The sequence below is a fragment of the Leptodactylus fuscus genome, chromosome 11 (genome assembly GCF_031893055.1).
Source record: "Leptodactylus fuscus isolate aLepFus1 chromosome 11, aLepFus1.hap2, whole genome shotgun sequence".
Classification (NCBI taxonomy): domain Eukaryota; kingdom Metazoa; phylum Chordata; class Amphibia; order Anura; family Leptodactylidae; genus Leptodactylus; species Leptodactylus fuscus.
This window is the reverse complement of record NC_134275.1, coordinates 22537224-22560854: the sequence shown is the minus strand read 5'-3', so window position 1 is coordinate 22560854 and position 23631 is coordinate 22537224. Positions and strand designations below refer to the sequence as shown.

General features: G+C 44.8%; 1 protein-coding gene across 1 annotated transcript; it reads left to right on the top strand.

Moving 5' to 3' along the window:
• The first annotated feature begins 8074 nt into the window (after positions 1-8074).
• Positions 8075-14613, top strand: TIMM8A (translocase of inner mitochondrial membrane 8A). Its single transcript, XM_075259400.1, has 2 exons — positions 8075-8215; positions 13868-14613. The coding sequence occupies exons 1-2, from the start codon at positions 8114-8116 to the stop codon at positions 14027-14029; spliced, it is 264 nt and encodes an 87-aa protein (XP_075115501.1). The 5' UTR covers positions 8075-8113; the 3' UTR covers positions 14030-14613.
• The last annotated feature ends 9018 nt before the right edge of the window (positions 14614-23631 follow it).

The window sequence follows — 23631 nt, the reverse complement described above, 5'->3', positions numbered from 1 at the left end:
GGGCATAATAGAATGCACAGAAATGCGTAGGAGGGGGTCAGTCGAGGTCGTCGGTGGGGGGGGAGGGCATGTCAAAAGTTCGCCGCAGGGCCTCGCCATTCCTAGTTACGCCACTGGCAGTGTCCATATATACAGTATAGGAGAAGTGATACTGTGCCATGTCTCTATATACAGTATAGGAGAAGCAATGCTGTGCTGTGTCCATATATACAGTATAGGAGGAGCGATACTGTGCTGTGTCCATATAGATAATATAGGAGAATCGATGCTGTGCAGTGTTCATATATACAGTACAGGAGAAGCAATGCTGTGCTGTGTCCATATATACAGTACAGGAGAGGCGATTCTGTGCAGTGTCCATATAGACAGTATAGGAGAAGTGATAATATGCAGTGTCCATATATACAGTACAGGAGAAGCAATGCTGTGCTGTGTCCATATATACAGTACAGGAGAAGCGATACTGTGCAGTGTCCATATATACAGTACAGGAGAAGTGATACTGTGCAGTGCCCATATATACAGTACAGGAGAAGTGATGCTGTGCAGTGTCCATATATACAGTACAGGAGAAGTGATGCTGTGCAGTGTCCATATATACAGTACAGGAGAAGCGATACTGTGCAGTGTCCATATATACAGTACAGGAGAAGCGATACTGTGCAGTGTCCATATATACAGTACAAGAGAAGCAATGCTGTGCTGTGTCCATATATACAGTACAGGAGAAGCAATGCTGTGCTGTGTCCATATATACAGTACAGGAGAAGCGATACTGTGCAGTGTCCATATAGACAGTACAGGAGAAGTGATACTGTGCTGTGTCCATATAGATAATATAGGAGAAGTGATACTGTGCAAAGTTCATATATACAGTATAAAAGTATTACTTCTTTACTCATCAACACTGCACAGTATCACTTCTACGCTCAGTGCCACACTTGCCATGAGGCGACCTGTCATCTCCTGGTACAGTGTGTTTCCTACTAGACATATTAATATAGTATATTAACCAGATTCAGACCACCTACAGATTATATTGTTCCGGGCAGTTCCTCTCTTTTTCTGCAAAGACGTACCCATATGTAAAAATATAAAAATAAAGCCCTATGTGTCACCGATAAAAACACATAAAATTTAGTGGAATAACTTAAATGATAAAAATGTTTCTCTGAGCCAGAGAAATTGTCCTGACACTGCAGTGACTATAATATACATGTACAGTATATACAATATAGGAGAAGTGATCATGTCTGCAAAAGCAGAGCCCATCTAGTGCCCACATCACAAAAAACACCTCTGTCTTATTTACCAGGCTAAATATCACACAATGTAAGCTATGTAGTGAGTAGCGCAGGCGGCAGTGCCGCTGTCTCTATAGGACCCTGCCATTACATATTTACCAGGTGCCCCTTGGCAGGGCAGAGTCTTGGCACACCCAGATGAGCTCTCTAGTGACTGATATCAGTACAGGGGCAGTTATCACCTGTAACCGCAGAGGAGGAGAAGGATAACATGTAAATGTCCCCCATAAATCTTTATAACCTCATGGGGTATATTATATAATAAAATATATGGGAAATAAATAAAGAGAATAAAGCAGCAACTGCATCACATCAATGTGCAGGGCCAATAATCTACCGTGTGCAGAGAAATGCTTGAAAAGTGTCTGGCCATTAAAGGGTTAACTTTACATCACTGGTCAGCAGCCAATGGGATCGCAGGACATGAATTTGAAAAAAAACAACTGCCAGTTGTCCTCAGTCTATTACAGGACAACGCCGAGAGAAGACGCCGGTAAGATCTGACATCTCATCATCTGATAGGACTGACACTAAATTATCTCCCATGAGGCCTCATTCACATGATCAGGATTCAGCACTTTATAATATGGGACATGAGATGAGTCAAATCTCCCAAAATGGCAGTTGCAGCCACCACTAGGGGGAGCTAGAGCTCATGTATTTATATAGGTCCCTTTCTATTTCCAATGAACAGTTTTGGTTTAGTGAGCTCCCCTAGTGGCTGGTGCAGTAAACCATAATGTTACACATTATTCTGTGTATTGATGCCAATACACAGAATAATGTTCGGCAGTGGCCCTGCACACAATGTAAAATGATCTCTGGCTCCCAACCACAGTGGCCCCCACAGTGTGCTGCTCCTTAGTGACACAGCAGACTCCCCAAACGGAAACCCGAACGCAGGTGTGAACCTAGAATAAGACTGAAAAAAAAAGACAAATCAACAAATCCTGTACTGTGTTGTCCAAGTTAAAAACCCTATGAGGCAGATGGAATTGCCTTTACGTGGCCTTTATGTGCTCCCATGTACACATTAGTCCTCTGCTTTTATTCCATCTTATGTGACACAAATCCCCAATGTATTTCTCAAAGATCCAGGTGAAAAAAAAACATTAAATTCATTACAATTTAAATAAGAAATGATTTCCAATAGGATTTATGTTCAATATCAGATATATGCACCTGATGGCAGATATGGCTGAACTGTATCGGTTAGTTACTGATCACATGACCAGTGCCAGCCGTACGGCCAGTCTAACGCCTATATATCTGAACAGTGACTGACAGGTGGAAACTTCTGCTGACCCTTTGGAAAACAGATTCATGGATTCGGAAAAATAGGAGAAGAAGAGAGAAGAAGAAAATATGAAGAGCAAACTCTAAGGCCTAGTTCACATCTGCATTCAGTATTTGGAACATGCGAAGAGAAAAGTTCTTCATGAACTACTTTCCTCTCCACATGACTCTTGCAGACAGTGTGCAGAAAACACACGGAGCCCATTATAGTCTATGGAGTCCATGTGCTTTCATTGCTCACTGCTTGTCAGTGTGATCAGTATCCCATTTGGGGACTCCCTGAACGGAATACCGAACGCAGATGTGAACCAGGTCTGAGTCATCAGCTAATAAGCAGAACATGATGGAGGAAGAAGAGGAAGATTTTATCTTCAAAAGGAAGGTACCAAATAAGCGATGTCCCATCCTGACCTCATCGGATTAAGAACCCAAGACATCCAAGAAGAGGAGGATAACAACCAGATGTTGTCTACCATCCAGGATATTAAAGATGAAGGATGTAATTGTCTGCCAGAAATGACCCAAGAAGAGAAAGTCTATCTTGCCTTCTGCAACTGAAACACAAAAGTCTTCGATCAAGACCAGAAGACTCAACACTGGCAGAAAGTCCAGAGAGCATCAGGCAGGTTCATACATACTATAGTGAATACAGGGAGTGGGTGCTAGTGGGGCTTGTACCCTAGGTTAATCTGGTGTTGTGGATTACATTAGATTCTGATATTATTGTTCTATATTTTGACATGCTGATGGTTTCCATCAGTTTTATTACTATTTGGCTTTATAGTAGAAGCCGTGTATTAACTGTTCTCTCCTTATGAGAGATGGTGGCTAAGGAGTCACCTTCTTGCTTTCTGCTCTATCACACACTATCTGGTAAAGGATCAATCTTCTGAATCAATGGCAAATGGTGAATCCAATCTTGAAAAAGTAGGGTAGTGGACGGCACTCAACAGATAACAATCCCAGCGTACAGAACTAGATGTTACATTGTTATTACCTATTGCAACTGATATTTCATTATTGATGTAGTTAAAACTTTATCCACTAGATGGCACCAGAGTTCTGTTGACTTTCTTATGATGACTACCAGGAATCTAATGGGAAATCCCATCAGTATTTATAGTTATAGAGCTAGGAGAACTCTGGTGCCATCTAGTGGAAAGAGTTTTAACTACATCAATAATTAAATAATTACAATAAGTTACAATTAGAGATGAGCGAACAGTAAAATGTTCGATATTCGTTTCGAATAGCCGCTCAATATTCGACTATTCGAACGAATATCGAACCCCATTATAGTCTATGGGAGAAAATGCTTCGCTACAGGCAGGGTCGGACTGGGGTGTCTAGGGCCCACCAGTGGAATTGTTTAGGGGCCCACCGCCAGGACCCCTGTAGATGAGCAGTACAGAGACAGGGTGGCTAAAGGTAATAATATATCAGGAGCCGGCTGCTCGCCTGCCATACAATGTGCACCACTGCCCTATCTAAACCCACTGCTACACACTGTATGGCAAGAGAGCAGCGTGGCTCCTAGAACTGTCACCATTACCTGTAGCCGCACTGTAATGAAAAAACTCATCTGCAGAGGTCCTGGCTGTTGTATCATCACAGATGTAATATTGATGGTCTATCCCAAGGACAGGCCATCAATATTAGAAACATGGATAAATCCTTTAAAGTGGTTGTCCAGGAATTGGAGCAACTCATGTGCCGGGCGGGAGGTGTAAAATAACAAAGCATACTCACCTGTTCTCAGCAACCCGTTGTCCTCTGCCAGTGTCCATTCAGTCTCGTGCTGGCACCTTCTTGCTGGGAGTCCTGCACCTCATGCGACCACTAAGACGAATTAGGTACAGGATTTTCAGAAATGAGGTGTTGCCATGAGACCGAACAGACAGAGGCGGAGGACAACAGGGTGCTGGGGACAGGCGAGTGTGTTGTTTGTTTGTTTTTTTTTTGTTTGTTTTTTTTAAACCTCTGTGGCTGAGGTGTAAAAATGAGGGATGAATCAGCTGTTTGAGTGAATCGTGGCATCTGTGCAAGCGCCGTGACCCCTTCTCTGTTTACACAGTGTCGTACATCTCATAGTGGCCATGTCATGTAACTACAGCTTCGTCCTATAAGCGTCTATGTGACAAGGCTGTAATTACACCACACGGTCACTATAAACAGACAGCGTGTGATATACACAGGCACCATGGCCCCCTCATACAGCTGATCAGGGGGTCACTTCTCTCTTATTGATGATTTATTCTGAGGATAGATCATCAATATAAATGAACTGGAAAACTCCTTAAGCTTAAGGCCCCACGTGGTGTCCTGCAGCAAAAAAGCGCTGTGGGAAAAAAACGCCACCATGGCGCATCACGTTTCTTCCTGCAGCCCTTTGCACAAGAAAGTTTGCAGAGCTTTCCTCTGTATTTTCTGCTTCAATTATATCGAAACCGCCAGAATTTCCGTAGGTATGCTGCAATGTCTAACTCTAAAACCAAGACTGCTTTTGAAATTACAGCATGTATCTTATTTTACCGCAAAGTGTGGATGGGGCCTCATGTGGCGAAAACACCACGGGAAAAGCCGACAGTTCCTGCAATGTGAATGGGATTCTAGCAAATCCACACATTGCGGAAAATTATGTGCAGTGAATATGCTGCGATTTCCAAAACCGTTGGGGTTTTGGAAATCGCCAGAATATCAATTATACCTACGAAAACACTGATGGTTTCCCTATAGGTGTAATGGAAGCAGAAAGTGAAAAGAGCTGCGGGAAAAAAACACAATGCGTTGCTGCTGCAGTTTTTCCTATTTCGTTGCAGTTTGCGACGTCAGGCCTTAGTCTTAATAAAGCCCAAGTGCCACTTTCATTAAATTAATTGCCCCGTCATAGTATGCCCCTGATTCCCCCTGACAAACACTGCACCCCTATTGACCCCTAATATCAATGACCACCCCCTTATGTTCATAATGCCTCCTAATATAACCTCCCCTTGTATTCGTAATGTCCCCTAAAAACCCTTATATAAGTGACCCCCCTTATGTCCATAATGCCCCCTCCTTATAATTATAATTTCCCCCTTCAAACAACCCCTTGTACTATTAAAATACCCACAACTAAGCTAAAAAAAAAGAGTTATACTCACCTACCTGGGATCCTGATGAACGGAGTCACCCACTTTACATCCAAGCACAGGACGTCTGTGTATCAGCACAGTCCATCTAGTTAAAAATAAGGTATATTAATGGCGGTGCCTGGACCCAGAGCAGCCGCCATTGGTGTAACTAATGTTTTGTGGGCCTGGGTACAAACTTTTGTCCGGGGCCCCCTATCCCTTTACTAGAGCGAATTCTTGATAGTGGTGGTTATGGGCGCTAAAGCAATATCTCAGATACTTGAAAGGGATACAGCTTTAGTACCCACAACTGCAGCTATCAAGAATACGGTGAGAAAGCAGCGCAGCGCCTCACATGTAAGCAATACCGGGACAGCATAACGTGCTCCACAGAGGCCCACAAAAAGTATTACGTGCTCCATAGTGACCCCCATACAGTATTATGTGCTTACCAGTGACCCCCCCCACAGTATTATATGCTCACAGTGCCCATCCCCCCAGAGCCTGAACCCCCCTTCTTGCTCACACAGCCTGCACCCCCATGTCTCCCTCTTACTCACACAGCCTGCACCCCCATGTCTCCCCTCTTACTCACACAGACTGCCCCCCATGTCTCCCCTCTTACTCACACAGCCTGCACCCCCATGTCTCCCCTCTTACTCACACAGACTGCCCCCCATGTCTCCCCTCTTACTCACACAGCCTGCACCCCCATGTCTCCCCTCTTACTCACACAGACTGCCCCCCATGTCTCCCCTCTTACTCACACAGACTGCCCCCATGTCTCCCCTCTTACTCACACAGCCTGCACCCCCATGTCTCCCCTCTTACTCACACAGCCTGCCCCCCATGTCTCCCCTCTTAATCACACAGCATGCACCCCCATGTCTCCCCTCTTACTCACACAGACTGCCCCCCATGTCTCCCCTCTTACTCACACAGCCTGCACCCCCATGTCTCCCCTCTTGCTCACACAGCCTGCACCCCCATGTCTCCCCTCTTGCTCACATAGCCTATCCCCATGTCTCCCCTCTTGCTCACACAGCTTGCCCCCATGTCTCCCCTCTCACTCACACAGTCTGCCCCACATGTCGCCCCTCTTACTCACACAGCCTGCCCCCCATGTCTCCCCTCTTGCTCACACGGCCTGCCCCCCCATGTCTCCCCTCTTACTCACACAGCCTGCCCCCCATGTCTCCCCTCTTACTCACACAGCCTGCCCCCCATGTCTCCCCTCTTACTCACACAGCCTGCCCCCCATGTCTCCCCTCTTAATCACACAACCTGCCCCCCATGTCTCCCCTCTTACATGCTGTCTCTTCTCTCCTCCTTTCATCAGTCTGTTCCCGGCAGATTCATCTTCCTGTGTAACATTACACTGTTCTATACGATCTGTGTAGCCCCGCCCACATGACATCATTACAGGTCCTTCAAGCTTTGCAGCATGGAGTCTCTCTACCTTCACCACAGTCACTTGCCTGGGTGCTGACACCAGCCCTGGATAGACGCCTTACCGAACCTCCACTGTCTATTAAAAAAAGGCAGTGGAGGTTTGGTAGGGCCCCATAATGAAGACTAATAGTCCGGGCTCGGGGCCTACTGGGGGATTCCCCGGTCCCCCGGCGGGCAAGTTCGACCCTGACCGTGCTTCACCCAAGATGGTTCAATCCAAAGTTCATGTGTCGAAGTGGCGAATGTCTCCCTTCTAACTTGCTTCAGTGATGTCTTTTAAATTCTTTCCTACAAGGAAAGGAAAGGTCTTTGTGTTACAGAGAAATACACAGTTCTTGCCCCTTTCCTCCTCACACTGTACACTGCTGACTTTAGGTGCAACTCATCCAGCTGCTACTTACAGAAGTACTCCGATGACTCTGCTATAGTAGGCCTCATCACAGACGGAGATGACAGGGCGTACAGAGAATTAAACTAAGATTTGGTGAATTGGTGTCAGCGGACAAGCGGAGTTATGCTCCAAAACCAGTGGACATCCAGAGGACGGGCATTGAGACAATCAACAGCTATAACATTGCACAAGTTTTGCCTTGTCAGCCCAACATAACATTTTTTAAAAAATGTTTTTGCACTTTTTCTTTTAGAAACCCAATTTATGAACAGCAGTAAGCGGGAGACTAAGAAAATGGTAACAATTTTCATAAAATGACTATTTGACATTATTTAGTGGTTTTAGGACCCATTGTAAGTACCCCTGTGCTGCTGTTATATACTGAGTCATACCTCAGCACCTCACCTGCTGCACATGCGCACTACTGCTCTTGCATGTACACTACTGTAAACCAAATAGCTCCACCCCCTCCCGTGACGTCACCTCCACCCGGCGCAGAAGTTCAGGCATCCACTTCCGGGGTACGCTGAAGGTCACCGAGCTGTGCGTTGTGCAAGATGGAGGCGGCCGCAGACCCTGAGCTGCAGAGTTTCATTGAAGCAGAGACTCAGAAGCAGCGCTTCCAAGGACTGGTGCATCAGCTCACCGAACTGTGCTGGGTATGAAGACCTTTATTACTGGGGACGAGCTCAGGGGGAGGGAGGAGTCCGAGAAGCTGCACCTGCTCCCGGTGATAGAGCTTTATGGTCCTCATATAGTAAGGTGCACTATGAGCTATGGTACTGTGCGGGTGCAGGAGTGTCATTCCTTAGGGATTGCCCAGGGACAGATGATAATGATGGTGATTGGGGCGTTATATATCCTGCTAACCAGAATAGGAGGCTGCAAATTTTTAAAAGTGCACCCAATGCTGCAGATCCCTCTATCAGCTCCATATAGTCCAGGGATCAACTGCAGGAAGAACAGTCAGAGAGGCAGGTAGTGTTAGTCATTGATGTGACACTCTGACAACATGCATGCTCTACAAGGAGAACCGACATCATTCATCTGCAGCAGAGCCCTGGTGAGTGAGTCAGTACAGCGCTGCTTCACCTGGGCTACCATACACCATGTCACATCAACAAACGTTAGATTAGCCCGACACCCCCTGATAATGTAAACTCCAAGTAAATAAATGCAATGAAACCTCTGCAGAAGACACCCCCTTATCTAGAGGCGTGTCACCGCCGGAGACTACTTATTAATGCCACATGAGATGGTTGTCAGTGGGTTACCTCTGTAACCCTCTAGCTGTATGAGGCTGAGCACCTGTACAGCCCCTGGCGCCACTGCTAGAAAATAATAGCAGTGTCTGATCCATCACGTGATTGGCACCGACCATAATATGATTTCTTAGGTTTCTGTCAAAAGTTGCTCCTTTTTTCCCCCCACTATTTTTGATAATATTTGTAATCTCAGTTGTGAGAAGAACCTTTCATTCATGGTTATTTAGTGGCATCTCAGATTGCCACCTCCTACATACTGCCATTGTGAAGAAGCAGTAGTTGGAGAGTTAAAGCTGTATCAGTCCCCATGACTGTCTTGGGATCACAATTGAAGATCGGAAATGGGACTTAAAGGTGTTGACCAGGATTGTTGTCCATCAGTCTTGGTCCCCAGGATGACGTTAATTTGTTTCTAGTCACTGGCATGGCTCCCCCTCTCATTCCTGTTCCCAGCCTGGTATCCCTTTAAATCTGGGTCCTCAGTATTGTTCTCCTTTCATTCCTAGACCCCCAAATTTTATTTGTTTAAATCCCATCCACTACACTGCAGCAGGTTCCACGGCTAACCTGCAGTGAACTTACCCTGTGTGTCCCTGGTCATAGGCAGCGCTGAGGAAAAAAGCCAGGAAAGAACAGAGGGAAGAGGGGAAACAAATGCATGTCATGTCAATAGGTTTTAAGGCCGGGACCCCCATGTTTCTAAATGCTGCATCAAAATCTTCTGCATTTTACCTGCAAAGTGGATGAGATTCTGGATAATCCCATGGACACATTACAAAAATATCCACAGTGGACATGCTGCAATTTCAGAAACCATGGCTGATTTCTGTATAGGTATAACTGAAGTAGAGGAAAACTCTACGGACTTTCTGTAAAAAGCCGTGCGGGAAAAACAGTGATGCGTTTCTGCCGCCTTTTTTACCGCAGTGCTTTTTGGCTGCAGCTCGCTACTCCGCGGGGCCGTAGCCTGAAAAGGAGGCAGCGAATGTAAGGTGTGCATAGGGTTTTTTTTTTTAGAGATATTTTTCCTTCTTGCCTTGTTCCTGTAGTCAGATCTAGATGTATACTGTCAGAGGTCGTAATAATGCCTCTATAGGTGTCAGAGTCACCTGTAAAGGCAATTTTACACTTAGAAAAAAAGTCTCATCGTCGGATCACAGCGAGTGCACAAACGTTACGGCCCCCTCAAAAAGCTCATCAGCCAGGATCTCCCATTGATCTTTTCAGTATGCATGCCAAGAGGACGCTCAGCTCACATATGGTTATATGTCCACTGGTTGCACTATATCCTAATATGTCCACTATGTCCTAATATGTCCACTGGTTGCACCATGCTGCCCTTTTCCAGACAAAGCTCCAATGATCAGGAGACTACTGGTCCAATACTACCCCAGAGGGGCAAATCCAGGACAAACGCACAGAAACTGCAAATAATACCTGAAATCTACGCCAGCTACAAGCTAACATAGATTTCAGTGTGCAGACACGCGTCCATGCTTGCGTTATGAAGAGTTGTCCGTTTAATCATAAATGAGCCGCATCCTCTGCTAGTCCAGATGATATGAAGACTGACGTTGAACACACCAAGGTTCTGGTTATTTCTGAATTTATTTGGGTTAAAGCTTTAACCTGTTTTTTTTTTTTTTTGTTTTTTTTTTTAAAAACTATTCTGACACCCATAACTTTTTTTATACTTTCGTGCATGGGGCTGCATAAGTCGTGTTTGGGGGGGGGGGGTTGTTACAAGGTCAGATATACTTTTCTTTATATCTAGGAAATATGGTCCATGTGTGGGTTGTATGTTTCAGACTGGACATGATTGTGTGAACTGAACTACTTCATAGTGAGATCCTAAATGGCTGGAGCGTGACACAGTTCAGTGTAACATGAATACTGGTGTGTAGAGATTAATTTTGACAAATATTCATGAATAGAGATGAGTACTTTTTGAAACGGCCGTTCCGAATAGCGCGCACCCATACGAATGAATGGACGCAGCCGCCACGCAGGGGGTTAAGCGGCCGGCCACCGGCAAAGTCTGCGTGCCAGCCGCTACCATTCATTCCTATGGGTGCGTGCTATTCGGAACGGCCGTTTAGAATAGTACTCGCTCATCTCTATTCATGAGGTTTGTTTAAAAGTGCTATTTTGATAGCATCCCAGAGTATAATAATTGGAGGTCCAGGGGAGGTGACTGAAAATAACAGCTATACTCGCCTTGCCTCACCTCCCCACCTGTCAATCTCTTGGTGAATTTTTCTGGCCTCTTCCAGGCCCTGGATCAATGTTGAGGCCAAATCCCAGGGCCACAATGCTTAGACCCCTGACATCCTGTAGCAGTGAGCTCCATAGTCTCACAGCTCTTAGGGCCTGTTCACATGGAGGAAACCTTTTCCCCTGGTAAGCTCTCCACACAGCTAGCCGCAACAGGATGCCAATGTAGTACATTGACATCCCATCGCGGCATCCTGCTCCCGCTAGTTGAAGAAAAATCGCTAGCAGGAAAAAAAAAGCGAGGGATGCCCATTGACATGAATGGGAGTCATTTTTGTACGCGGATTTTAAGGTGGATTCTGTGTCAAAATCCACCTGTGGAAAAACTCCATGAGAACATACCCTTACCATAAAGAATCCCTATCTGCAATGTCCTCTAGTCACTAGTCTTTGTACCGTCCTATCACGTATTTGTACATTGTCATTAAATCTCCCTGCTTTGCTATCCCTGCGCAGATTGGGATTCTTTACTGTAGGAGCAGTGACACTATCACTGGAAGTGGTGATGGTGGCTTCATCGTGCAAGTTCAGGAACAACATGGATGTCTTTCTTGAACAGAAATGTATTACAGGTTATAGGTTTTAGGTTTTGGTTGATCCAGAGTTTTATACGGATTGCCACATTTGTAGTCAGGAAGGATTTTTTTTCCCCAGATATGGGGCAATTGACATCATGGGAATCTTCTGCCTTCCTCAGGATCAGTACAGTCATGGCCAAAAGTTTTGAGAATGACACAAATCTTCTATTTTCACATGACCTGGTGCCCTCTGGATTTTATGTGTGTTTGTTAGATGTTTTTATCACATACAGAAATAGAATTGCAATCATATTATGAGTAACAAAAGCTTATATTGACAGAACGAGTTAATGCAGCAAGTCAATATTTGCAGTGTTGACCCTTCTTCTTCAGGACCTCTGCAATTCTCCCTGGCATGCTCTCAATCAACTTCTGGACCAAATCCTGACTGATAGCAGTCCATTCATGCACAATCAATGCTTGCATTTTGTCAGAATTTGTAGGTTTTTGTTTGTCCACCCGTCTCTTGATGATTGACCACAAATGAGATTAAGATCTGGGGAGTTTCCAGGCCATGGACCCAAAATCTCTATGTTTTGTTCCTGAGCCATTTAGTTATCACCTTTGCGTTATGGCAAGGTGCTCCATCATGCTGGAAAAGACATTGTTGATGGCCAAACTGCTCTTGGACGATTGGGAGAAGTTGATCTTGGAGGACATTCTGGTCCATTCTTTATTCATGGCTGTGTTTTTAGGCAAGACTGTGAGAGAGCCGATTCCCTTGGCTGAGAAGAACCCCACACATGAATGGTTTCAGGATGCTTTACAGTTGGCATGAGACAAGACTGGTGGTAGCGCTCACCTCATCTTCTCCGAATAAGCTGATTTCCAGATGTCCCAAACAATAGAAAAGGGGATTCATCAGAGAAAATGACTTTACCCCAGTCCTCAGCAGTCCACTCCCTGTACCTTTTGCAGAATATCAGTCTGTCCCTGATGTTTTTTTTTTCTGGAGAGAAGTGGCTTCTTTGCTGCCCTCCTTGAGACCAGGCCTTGCTCCAAGAGTCTCCGCCTCACAGTGCATGCAGATGCACTCACACCTGCCTGCTGCCATTCCTGAGCAAGCTCTGCACTGCTGGTAGCCCAATCCCGCAGCTAAAACACTTTTAGGGCCTATTCACATGGAGTAAATGGGCGCGCAATGCGCCGCGTTTACGGGACGTTTGCGCCGCGATTTTGACGGTGCATGTTTGCAGTCCCATTAGCACCGCGTAAACGCGCGTTAACGCGACCACAAACATGCACCGTCAAAATCGCGGCGCTAACGTCCCGTAAACGCGGCACATTGCGTGCCGCATTTACTCCGTGTGAATAGGCCCTTAAGAGACGGTCCTGGCGCTTGCTGGTCGGTCTTGGGCGCCCTGGAGCCTTTTTGCCAACAATGGACCCTCTCTCCTTGAAGTTCTTGATGATGCGATAGATTGTTGACTTAGGTGCAATCTTTCTAGCTGCGATACTCTTCCCTGTTAGGCCATTTTTGTGCAGTGCAATGATGACTGCACGTGTTTCTTTAGAGATAACCATGGTTAACAGAAGAGAAACAATGATGCCAAGCACCAGCCTCCTTTTAAAGTGTCCAGTGGTGTCATTCTTACTTAATCATGACAGATTGATCTCCAGCCCTGTCCTCATCAACACCCACACCTGTGTTAATGGAGCAATCACTGAAATGATGTTAGCTGGTCCTTTTAAGGCAGGGCTGCAATGATGTTGAAATGTGTTTTGGGGGATAAAGTTCATTTTCTAGGAAAATATTGACTTTGCAAGTAATTGCTGTTAAGCTGATCTCTCTTTATAACATTCTGGAGTATATGCAAATTGCCATTAGAAAAACTGAAGCAGTAGACTTTGTAAAAATTAATATTTGTATTATTCTCAAAACTTTTGGCCATGACTGTACAGTAGGGTTATAGGTTGCATTTGATAGACATGTGTCTCCATCCAACCTCATCTACTATGTAACTATGTAATAGTGTTCAGACATAATAGACAGTGAGAAGATGCAGTAGTTAGAGCTTTAAGATAATATGGTGACCGGCAGGTCTATAACACAGACATGGCTTCTCTCCCCGTATAAAGGTGACATGTATGTCAAATAATAAACTCAATCTAAAGCATTGTATATCAAGTATTTTTAGTAATGTGGTTCTATAAGTGTGAGGTAAGATTAATATTTGTTTTTTTAATTTTCCAGGAAAAATGTATGGAGAAACCGGGACCAAAGCTGGATGCTCGATGTGAGAGCTGTTTTGTGAACTGTGTGGAGAGATTTATAGACACTAGCCAATTTATCCTTAACCGATTAGAACAGACTCAAAAATCTAGGGGCTCCTTTTCAGAAAGCCTTACAGACTGAGGATTGAATATAGTTTTTTTTCTGATGGCCTTAAACAACACGTCATTCATTTTAGAATACAGCAGACTGCTAGACTGGACGCCCCCGTACGACAAAGTTGCTTGTGTTTGTGAACAGCTGCTTACTCTGTTGCTTGGAAAAGATAACCACACGTCCGCATTGATCAAGACCAACTCCGAGGCTCAAGATGTGTCAGAGTGTATTGAATAACACACAGAGGCACATTATTTTTCAGTTCATTTGACAGTGCATTAAAAAACCATGACTGTACTTGCTTGTATGATTTTTTTTTTTTTTTTCTTTTTAAAGCACGTGTTAAATACTACAGTCCAATTTTACAGGTATACATACATGGCTAAACATCTAGTAAATACATGCACATTTTTTTTATTTTTTTTTTTTAACGTTTGCAAAAAATATTTCCCAAAATAACACACACAAGCAGAAAACTTTAACTTTTACTGTTTAAGGGCAGTTGTCACCAGAAAGTGACCTATTTTTATGCAGAGGTTAGGTTAAAAATATTATTATAGTATATTTATATCATCGACAGGATTACAGTAAATGATAATACCTCTATAGATAACCACACATTCATTTTTGCATTCACTACTAACGCTGGGTTCACACCTGCGTTCGGGGTCTCCGTTCTCAGCTTTTCGTCTTCTGCCGGCAGAAGACAGAAAGCTGTCAGACCGGGTCCGGCCATGAGTGCCGGTGAGCGTTTTATGCTCTCCGCCGCGAAACCGTTTTTTTAAAATTGGACACAGAGTACTGCATGTCCGACTCTGTGTCCGGTTTCGCGGCGGAGAGCATAAAACGCTCACGGCCGGACATCTTTCAAACCTATTCAAATGAATGGGTATGAAAGACTCCTGCAGGTTTCCGTCTCCTGCTCAGTTTTGTGCAGGAAACAGAGACCGGGCGCAGATGTGAACGAGCCCTGACAATAGACGTCACAGCTTATCTACTTCTCCCTTCCCTGCACAAAGCATGGCCTAGTAAACTCTCCTGTAACCCTCATGAGTTGCACATATACCTCTTAGATGGTGCGATTACCATTGAAAAATTTCATAATATTGGCTGAAACATTCAGTTTTGGAAATTGCCATCATTTGATATGTGAAGAAACTAAACTAAGCTACTCACAAGTCTCTTTTGCCAAGGCTGATGTCTGTCTGTACATCCTTGGTCTATTAATAAACTTCTAATACACATTATGGACAAGTGCTGTGGATTTACTTATTGTATATGTCCTGTAGAGCACCTCATAGAAAGGATATAAACAAGTACCCATCATTTTGTAGGAATTTAAAAAAATAAATAAATCTATAAGCCTATAGTTCATCTCTAAGAACATTGACAAGCAAAAGGGTAACAATGTTTGGAACCTTGGACTTTCAGGCTCCAGATCTCAACATCCACTACAGCTTTTAACGTGACACTATCATCATTTTAGAATAGTATAGTTAGTACATTGCAGACCCCATTACAGCAGTGCTTTGTATATTATCCAGCTTTCCCGAAATTCAAAGCTGACGTGGCATGTTGCCTTAGATTTTCTGTAAATCTTATGGCAGAAAACTGGGATGAGTTATACTAAATATGTTGGTCTGAGATGTCTCTGCTCTGCCCTTTGGGTTATTCAAATAATTTTTATGTTTTTATTTTTGTATAGTTTTTCTTTATATTAATATCTGAGGAAATGTAAACAAAAAAGAAAAGGAAATATGTCTGGTTTTCACATTTTTCATGTTTTTTCTTCTTCATTAATCTTTTTAGGTGCTGCAGTGACTACGGCACATAAGGGGTTAAATAGCAAGTATGCTTCTGATTGATAATGGAAGGGAGGGGGGTATATAATGAACAAAAATCCATGGTATCCTGTCCCTTGGGGGTTATCTGAATTGACAAGGACAGGAGAATAATATAGTATTGTTCTCCGTCCCCTGTACTGTCAGCTGCATGTGTTCTCCTATACTCTGCTTAAAGAGGACCCTTTATATCCTCCTGCACATGCAGTTTTATATCTCATAAGTAGAGATGAGCGAGTACTGTTCAGATCAGCCAATCCGAACAGCACGCACGCATTGAAATGAATGGAAGCACCTGGTACTCCTGCTTTGACGCCGGCCGCTTAACCCCCCGCGTGCTGGCTACGTCCATTCATTTCAATGTGTGCGTGCTGTTCGGATCGGCTGATCCGAACAGTACTCGCTCATCTCTACTCATAAGTAAAGAAAAAAAAAAAAAAAATCTTGCTATCCCATTTTTTCCTCTAGTTACAGGCAGGAACTAGAGCGCGCTCACTGCATATCTCCGAGGGCATAAAAGGTCTTCTTTACATAGTACATCAGGCATCAAAACTAAGAGTACTTGTTGCTCAGGAACAGTGGGGGCTAGAGAACAAATTCCAACTGTGCTGGAATCAGCGGTGCAGAGACTATTAAAGAGGACCTTTCATCAGATTGGGCACAGGCACACTATATACTGCTGGAAAGCCAACAGTGCGCTGAATTCCCGATCTGTGCCCCGGGTAAAGCGCTATCGGTACCGTAGCGCTTTACAGTCAGAAGGGCGTTTCTGACAGTCAGTCAGGAACGTCTTCCACAGCAGCGCCTATCCCGCTGTACTGTGTGAGCAGGGAGGAACGCCCCCTCCCTCTGCTCACAGTGCTCGTCCATAGATGAGTATTATCAGGAGGGGAGCGGGGCGTTCCTCCCCGCTCACATAGCACAGTAATAGTGCAAAAAAAATAAATAAATAAAAGTTTTTAATCCCTCCTTTCCCTAGAATACATATAAAAGTAGAAAATGACTGTGACACACATACACATTAGGTATCCCTGTGTCTGAAAGTGCCCGGTCTACTGAATATAGGGGATCTGCAGTGCACCTGGTCCGTCAGGAAGGGGTTAAAAGGAGCACTGCAGATCCCCTATATTCAGCCAGACTGAATTCCAAGTGGGGGAAGAAAAAACAGTTCTCAAGCTCAGGGAAGGGGCAGACAGACAACCAAAACACCCCCTCCCCTTCCCCAGCAACTACTGCACCCAAAAACTCTGACGATTTTAATTTTTGAAATTTTCCAGTAGCTGCTGTATTTTTCCCCCCTCGGCTTATACTCGAGTCAATAAGTTTTCCCAGTTTTTTGTGGTAAAATTAGGGGCCTCGGCTTATATTCGGGTCGGTTTATACTCGAGTATATACAGTACATAGATATATATATATATATATATACATTAAATATATTATACTATAACATTTGAACAGTCTAAAGAGATAAACACATAAGAAAGAAAAGTTCATTAAGTTTGAAATAAAGTTTATTCAAAACACAAAAAAGTATGCAGACACGGAAACCACGTGTAATTAATTAATACTTATAGGTCCTGACTATCTCAATGCATGTCCCTTGGATCTCCACCGGGGTCAGAGCACTCCTCCATTTACTAAAGTCCACCACCATCTCCTTGGTCTTCCCAGCATTAATCCTGAGGTGGTTCTGTTGGCACCATTCCACAAAGTCCCGGTATACAGTCCTATGAAAATGTTTGGGCACCCCTATTAATCTTAATCATTTTTAGTTCTAAATATTTTGGTGTTTGCAGCAGCCATTTCAGTTTGATATATCTAATAACTGATGGACACAGTAATATTTCAGGATTGAAATGAGGTTTATTGTACTAACAGAAAATGTGCACTATGCAATAAACCAAAATTTGACCAGTGCAAAGGTATGGGCACCTCAACAGAAAAGTGACATTAATATTTAGTAGATCTTCCTTTTGCAAAGATAACAGCCTCTAGTCGCTTCCTGTAGCTTTTAATCAGTTCCTGGATCCTGGATGAAGGTATTTTGGACCATTCCTCTTTACAAAACAGTTCAAGTTAAGTTAGATGGTCGCCGAGCATGGACAGCCCGCTCTCAAATCATCCCACAGATGTTCAATGATATTCAGGTCTGGGGACTGGGATGGCCATTCCAGAACATTGTAATTGTTCCTCTGCATGAATGCCTGAGGATTTGGAGCGGTGTTTTGGATCATTGTCTTGCTGAAATATCCATCCCCTGCGTAACTTCAACTTCGTCACTGATTCTTGAACATTATTCTCAAGAATCTGCTGATACTGAGTGGAATCCATGCGACCCTCAACTTTAACAAAATTCCCGGTGCCGGCATTGGCCACACAGCCCCAAAGCATGATGGAACCTCCACCAAATATTACAGTGGGTAGCAAGTGTTTTTCGTGTAATATTGTTTTTTTTGGACGCCATGCATAATGCCTTTTTGTATGACCAAACAACTCAATCTTTGTTTCATCAGTCCACAGGACCTTCTTCCAAAATGAACTTGGCTTGTCCAAATGTGCATTTGCATACCTCAGGTGACTCTGTTTGTGGCGTGCTTGCAGAAACAGCTTCTTTCTCATCACTCTCTAATACAGCTTCTGATTGTGCAAAGTGCGCTCTATTGTTGACTGATGCACAGTGACACCATCTGCAGCAAGATGATGCTGCAGCTCTTTGGAGGTGGTCTGTGGATTGTCCTTGACTGTTCTCACCATTCTTCTTCTCTGCCTTTCTGATATTTTTCTTGGCCTGCCACTTCTGGGCTTAACAAGAACTGTCCCTGTGGTCTTCCATTTCCTTACTATGTTCCTCACAGTGGAAACTGACAGGTTAAATCTCTGAGACAACTTTTTGTATCCTTCCCCTGAACAACTATGTTGAACAATCTTTGTTTTCAGATCATTTGAGAGTTGTTTTAAGTAGCCCATGATGCCACTCTTCAGAGGAGATTCAAATAGGAGAACAACTTGCAATTGGCCACCTTAAATACCTTTTCTCATGTTTGGATAGATCTGGCTATGAAGTTCAAAGCTCAGTGAGGTTACAAAAACAATTTTGTGCTTCAGTAAGTCAGTAAAAAGTAGTTAGGAGTATTCAAATCAATAAAATGATAAGGGTGCCCATACTTTTGCACCGGTCAAATTTTGGTTTAATGCATGTTGCACATTTTCTGTTAGTACAATAAACCTCATTTCACTCCTGAAATATTACTGTGTCCATCAGTTATTAGATATATCAAACTGAAATGGCTGCTGCAAACACCAAAATATTTAGAACTAAAAATGATTAAGATTAATAGGGGTGCCCAAACTTTTTCATAGGACTGTAAGTCTCTGTACTCCCTGTCGTCGCCATCAGTGATAAGGCCGACTATAGCAGAGTCATCGGAGGACTTCTGTAAGTAACAGCTGGATGAGTTGTGCCTAAAGTCAGCAGTGTACAGTGTGAAGAGGAATGGGGCAAGAACTGTACCTTGTGGTGCCCCCGTACTACAGATCACAGTGTCAGACACACAGCCCTGGGCTCTCATATACTGAGGGCAATTTTTCAGGTAGTCTAGGATCCAGTTGGACAGGTGATGGTCCACACCACCAAGGTTCAGCTTCGGGGTATAACAGTCCATGGGGTCTCATCTTCCATGGTGGCAGCTGTGTGTGGGGTGGGGTGGGGGGTTGGGGAAGATGTGTGATTTGGGGTATAACAGTCTGTGGGGTCTTTTGGGTGATGGGAGTTTAATAGTCCATGGGGGGTGGGTGGTTTGATAGTCCATGTATCTCATCTTCCTCTTGTTTGGTGGCAGCTGAACACGTATTGGGCAGCGATCTCCACAGTGGCCTCTTCTTCTCCCAGTAGGATGTAGAGTTTCCTATGGTGAAGGGAGAGTTGGCTTGGAGTCAAATCTATTGAAGAATAGATTAAGCTCATTAAGCCACTTCCTGTCACCTTCTGTCTGGTGACCAGCCTTTTGCTTATGTCCAGATATCACCTTCCCCCATCTGTAGGTCCATCTTCTGCCTGTAGTTGGCTTTCCCCTCTCTGATTAGTTGTCTCAATTGTTTTGGCACTTCCCCAAGGCCATTTTTGTCACCAGATCTAAAGATTCTCTTTTTCTGCTTGAGAACAGCTTTAATCTCAGAGTTGATCCATGGTCTGTTATTGGAGAAACACCAGTAACGCTGGGTTCACACCTGCGTCTGGGGTCTCCGTTCTGTGGTTTCCGTCTTCTGCATGCCAGAAGACGGAAACCACAGACCGGGTCCGGCCGTGCACGGCGGTGAGCGTTTTGCGCTCTCCGCCGCGAAACCGGATTTTTTTATCTGGACACAGAGTACTGCATGTCCGACTCTGTGTCCGGATTATAAAACCCGGTTTCGCGGCGGAGAGCGCAAAACGCTCACTGCCGCGCACGGGCGGACAGCTTTCTCACCCATTCAAATGAATGGGTGAGAAAGTCTCCTGCAGGCTTCCGTCTCCTGCATCTGTTTTATGCAGGAAACGGAAACCTGCAATAAGGACCGACGACGCAGATGTGAACGAGCCCTAAGTGTGATCCTCTGTCATGTAATACTGTCTGCTGATTCATATATATACAAATACAAATGTGCTTTATTAGCATTACCAAAGAATAAGATATTTTTTTCTTCATGATGCCACCATTAATTATTCTGTATAATGTCCTGGGAAGCAGGAAAAAAATTCAGAATGGGGTGGATTTGAAGAAAAAATGCATTTCTGCGACTTTCTTACGGGCTTCGGTTTTACAGCGTTCACTGTGCAGCCAAAATGACATGTCCCCTGTATTCTGTGTTTTGGTATGATTCCGGGGATACCAAATTTATATGGTTTTATTTACATTTTGACCCCTTAAAAAAAAAAATCTGTTAAATTTTTTTTCTAAAAGTCGCCATATTCTGACAGCTGTAACTTTTTTATACGTCAGTGTACGGGGATGCATAGGGCGTCTTTTTTTGCGGGGCCGGGTGTAATTTTTAGTTCTACCGTTTTTGGGGAAATGCTATTGCTTTGATCACTTTTTATTCAAATTTTTATCAGAATCAAAACAGTGAAAAAACGGCGATTTGGCACTTTTGACTATTTTTCCCGCTAAGGCGTTTACCGAACAGAAAAAATATTTGGATAGCTTTGTAGAGCAGGCGATTTCAGACAGAGGGATACCTAACATGTATGTGTTTCACAGTATTTACCTACTTTTATATGTGTTCTAGGGAAAGGGGGGGGTGATTTGAATTTTTAATACTTTTTCAATTTTTTTTACATTTTTTTTTTTGCATTTATTAGACCCCCTAGGGCAGCGGCTCTCAACCTGTGGGTCGCGACCCCGGCGGGGGACGAACGACCAAAACACAGGGGTCGCCTAAAGCCATCGGAAAATACATATTTCCGATGGCTTTAGCACAGGGGTAGAGAACATACGGCTCTCCAGCTGTTGCAAAACTACAACTCCCAGCATGCATACTGGCTCTGCTGTTCTGGGAACTCCCATGGAAGTGAATGGAGCATGCTGGGAGTTGTAGTTTCACAGCAGCTGGAGAGCCAAAGGTTCCCTACCCCTGCTTTAGCAGCTGAGAAGCCACGCTACTGTCTGCAGCAGGGTAGATCCTAGTGGGCTGAAGGACCTGTGATGATGTCACAACCATGTGATCGGACTCTGGGCAGAGCTATTCAGTACAGTGCCGAGTTACACAGGAAGAGGAAGCTGCAGTGAATGGAGACTGGAAGGTAAGATGGAGAGAAGAGAGAGCATGTGTAAGCAAGAGGGGGGGAGGGGGTGCAGGCTGTGTGTGAGCAAGAGGGGAGGAGGGGGGGAGGGGGTGCAGGCTGTGTGTGAGCAAGATAGGGGGGTTCAAGCTGTGTGTGAGCATGATAGGGGGGGTTCAGTCTGTGTGTGAGCAAGGGGGAGGTTCAGCAGACTTTGTGGAAGAGAGCTTTTGTGATTAATCATTATGTTTAAATTATGTTGATTTGTAGCAATGAGAATACATAATGCATATCAGGTATTTACATTCCGAATCATAATTGTAGCAAAATTAAGGCCCCGGGCACAGAGGGGGCAGATTATGGCGCGAAATCCACATCATAATCCACCCCCTCACAATGGAGGTCTATTTAGACCACCAGGCTTGTTTTTTGTGTGAGCGGCATGGTGCTGCTCACGGAAAAAAGAAAAAAAAAAAAAAAAGCGGGCTGCCCTTCAGGCAGATTTCACGGCTCTATGAGCCGTGGCATCCGCCTGTCGGCAGCAACCTCCGGAGTCGGCCCATTAATTTGAGCTGACTCCGGGAGGGAAGCCGTGACAGTCGTGGCAAGCGTGTTTTGACACGAGAGTGACGCGGCTCCCCGCGTCACTCTCAGCGCCTAAATCCGCTATACCGCCCACTGTGTGAACTAGCCCTTACAGTTATGAAGTAGCCACCAAAATTATTTTTTGGTTTGGGGTCACCGCAACATGAGGAACTGTATTGCGGGGTCACGGCATTAGAAAGGTTGAGAACCACTGCCCTAGGGGTGCTGAACCCCAAGAGGTCTGAACACTAATGCAATGCATTACAATGCTAATGCATTGCAAAAAATCATCATTTCTTTTGCAGGCTGCATAGACCAGCCTGCAAAAGAAAGCGATTGCAGACCGGCATGGCAATGTGACAACGGCCCTGGAGCTTGCTCCAGGCGCCAGCGATCACCGGCAAAATGGTGCCTCTAACTGTGGCACCGGAGGGGTTAATGCCTCCGATCGGTCCGGGGATCGATCGGAGACATTAGCGCTGGTTCTCTACTGCTTAAAGCAGTAGACACCCAGTGGCTATGGCGGCCACCCGCCGGTGGCTATGGCGGCTGCCCGGCTCCCAGGCGGTCGCCATAGTTACACACCTTGCATGCGCCGTACTATTACGGCGGATGTAGGGAAGGAGTTTCAGAAAACAAACAAATGCTTCGGAACAAATAAGAAGAATCACAACTTAGACACTAGAAACAAAATTAAGTACCGTATTTTCCGGACTATAAGGCGCACATAAAAACCTACGATTTCCTCAGAAATCGTAAGTGCGGCTTATAGTCCGGTGCGCCTTATATATGGATGGAAGCGGCGGCAAAGACTGCGTGCCGCTTCCATACATACATAAAAGGCACCGTAAGGGTGCATTCACACTACAGAACGCCAGCGTGGATCACAGCCGTACACGCCGGCGTTACAGCAGGGCTGCCGGACACTTCCCATTCATTTCTATGGGAGCCGGCATGCGAGCGCTCCCCATAGAAATGAATGGAAAAAAGCAGTCCATTCATTTCTATGGGGAGCGCTCGCATGCCGGCTCCCATAGAAATGAATGGGAAGTGTCCGGCAGCCCTGCTGTAACGCCGGCGTGTACGGCTGTGATACACGCTGGCGTTACGTAGTGTGAATGCACCCTTAAAAGTTATATTAAACTACCCCCCCCCCCCCCCCCCGTTTTAAAATAAAACCCTGAAACAAAATGTGAAACTTACCGAACGGTGCAGGGTGGGCGGGCATTCAAGCCTCCTCTTCCTCCGATGTCCTGACCACTTCCTCCGGCGCTCGCGAACTGATAATGGCCTGGGCGCATGCGCAATATCATAATGCTTCTACTACGGCTACTGCGCATGCGCCCAAGCCATTATCAGTTCGCGAGCGACGGAGGAGGAGGACGGAACATCGGAGGAAGAGGAGGCCTGAATGCCCGCCCACCCTGCACCGTTCAGTAAGTTTC

Excerpts from the sequence above, each read along its gene's own strand:
- TIMM8A (XM_075259400.1), top strand. The coding sequence starts at position 8,114 with ATGGAGGCGGCCGCAGACCCTGAGCTGCAGAGTTTCATTGAAGCAGAG. Across the intron at positions 8,216-13,867 it reads AGCTCACCGAACTGTGCTGG|GAAAAATGTATGGAGAAACC; the intron begins GTATGAAGACCT and ends TTAATTTTCCAG.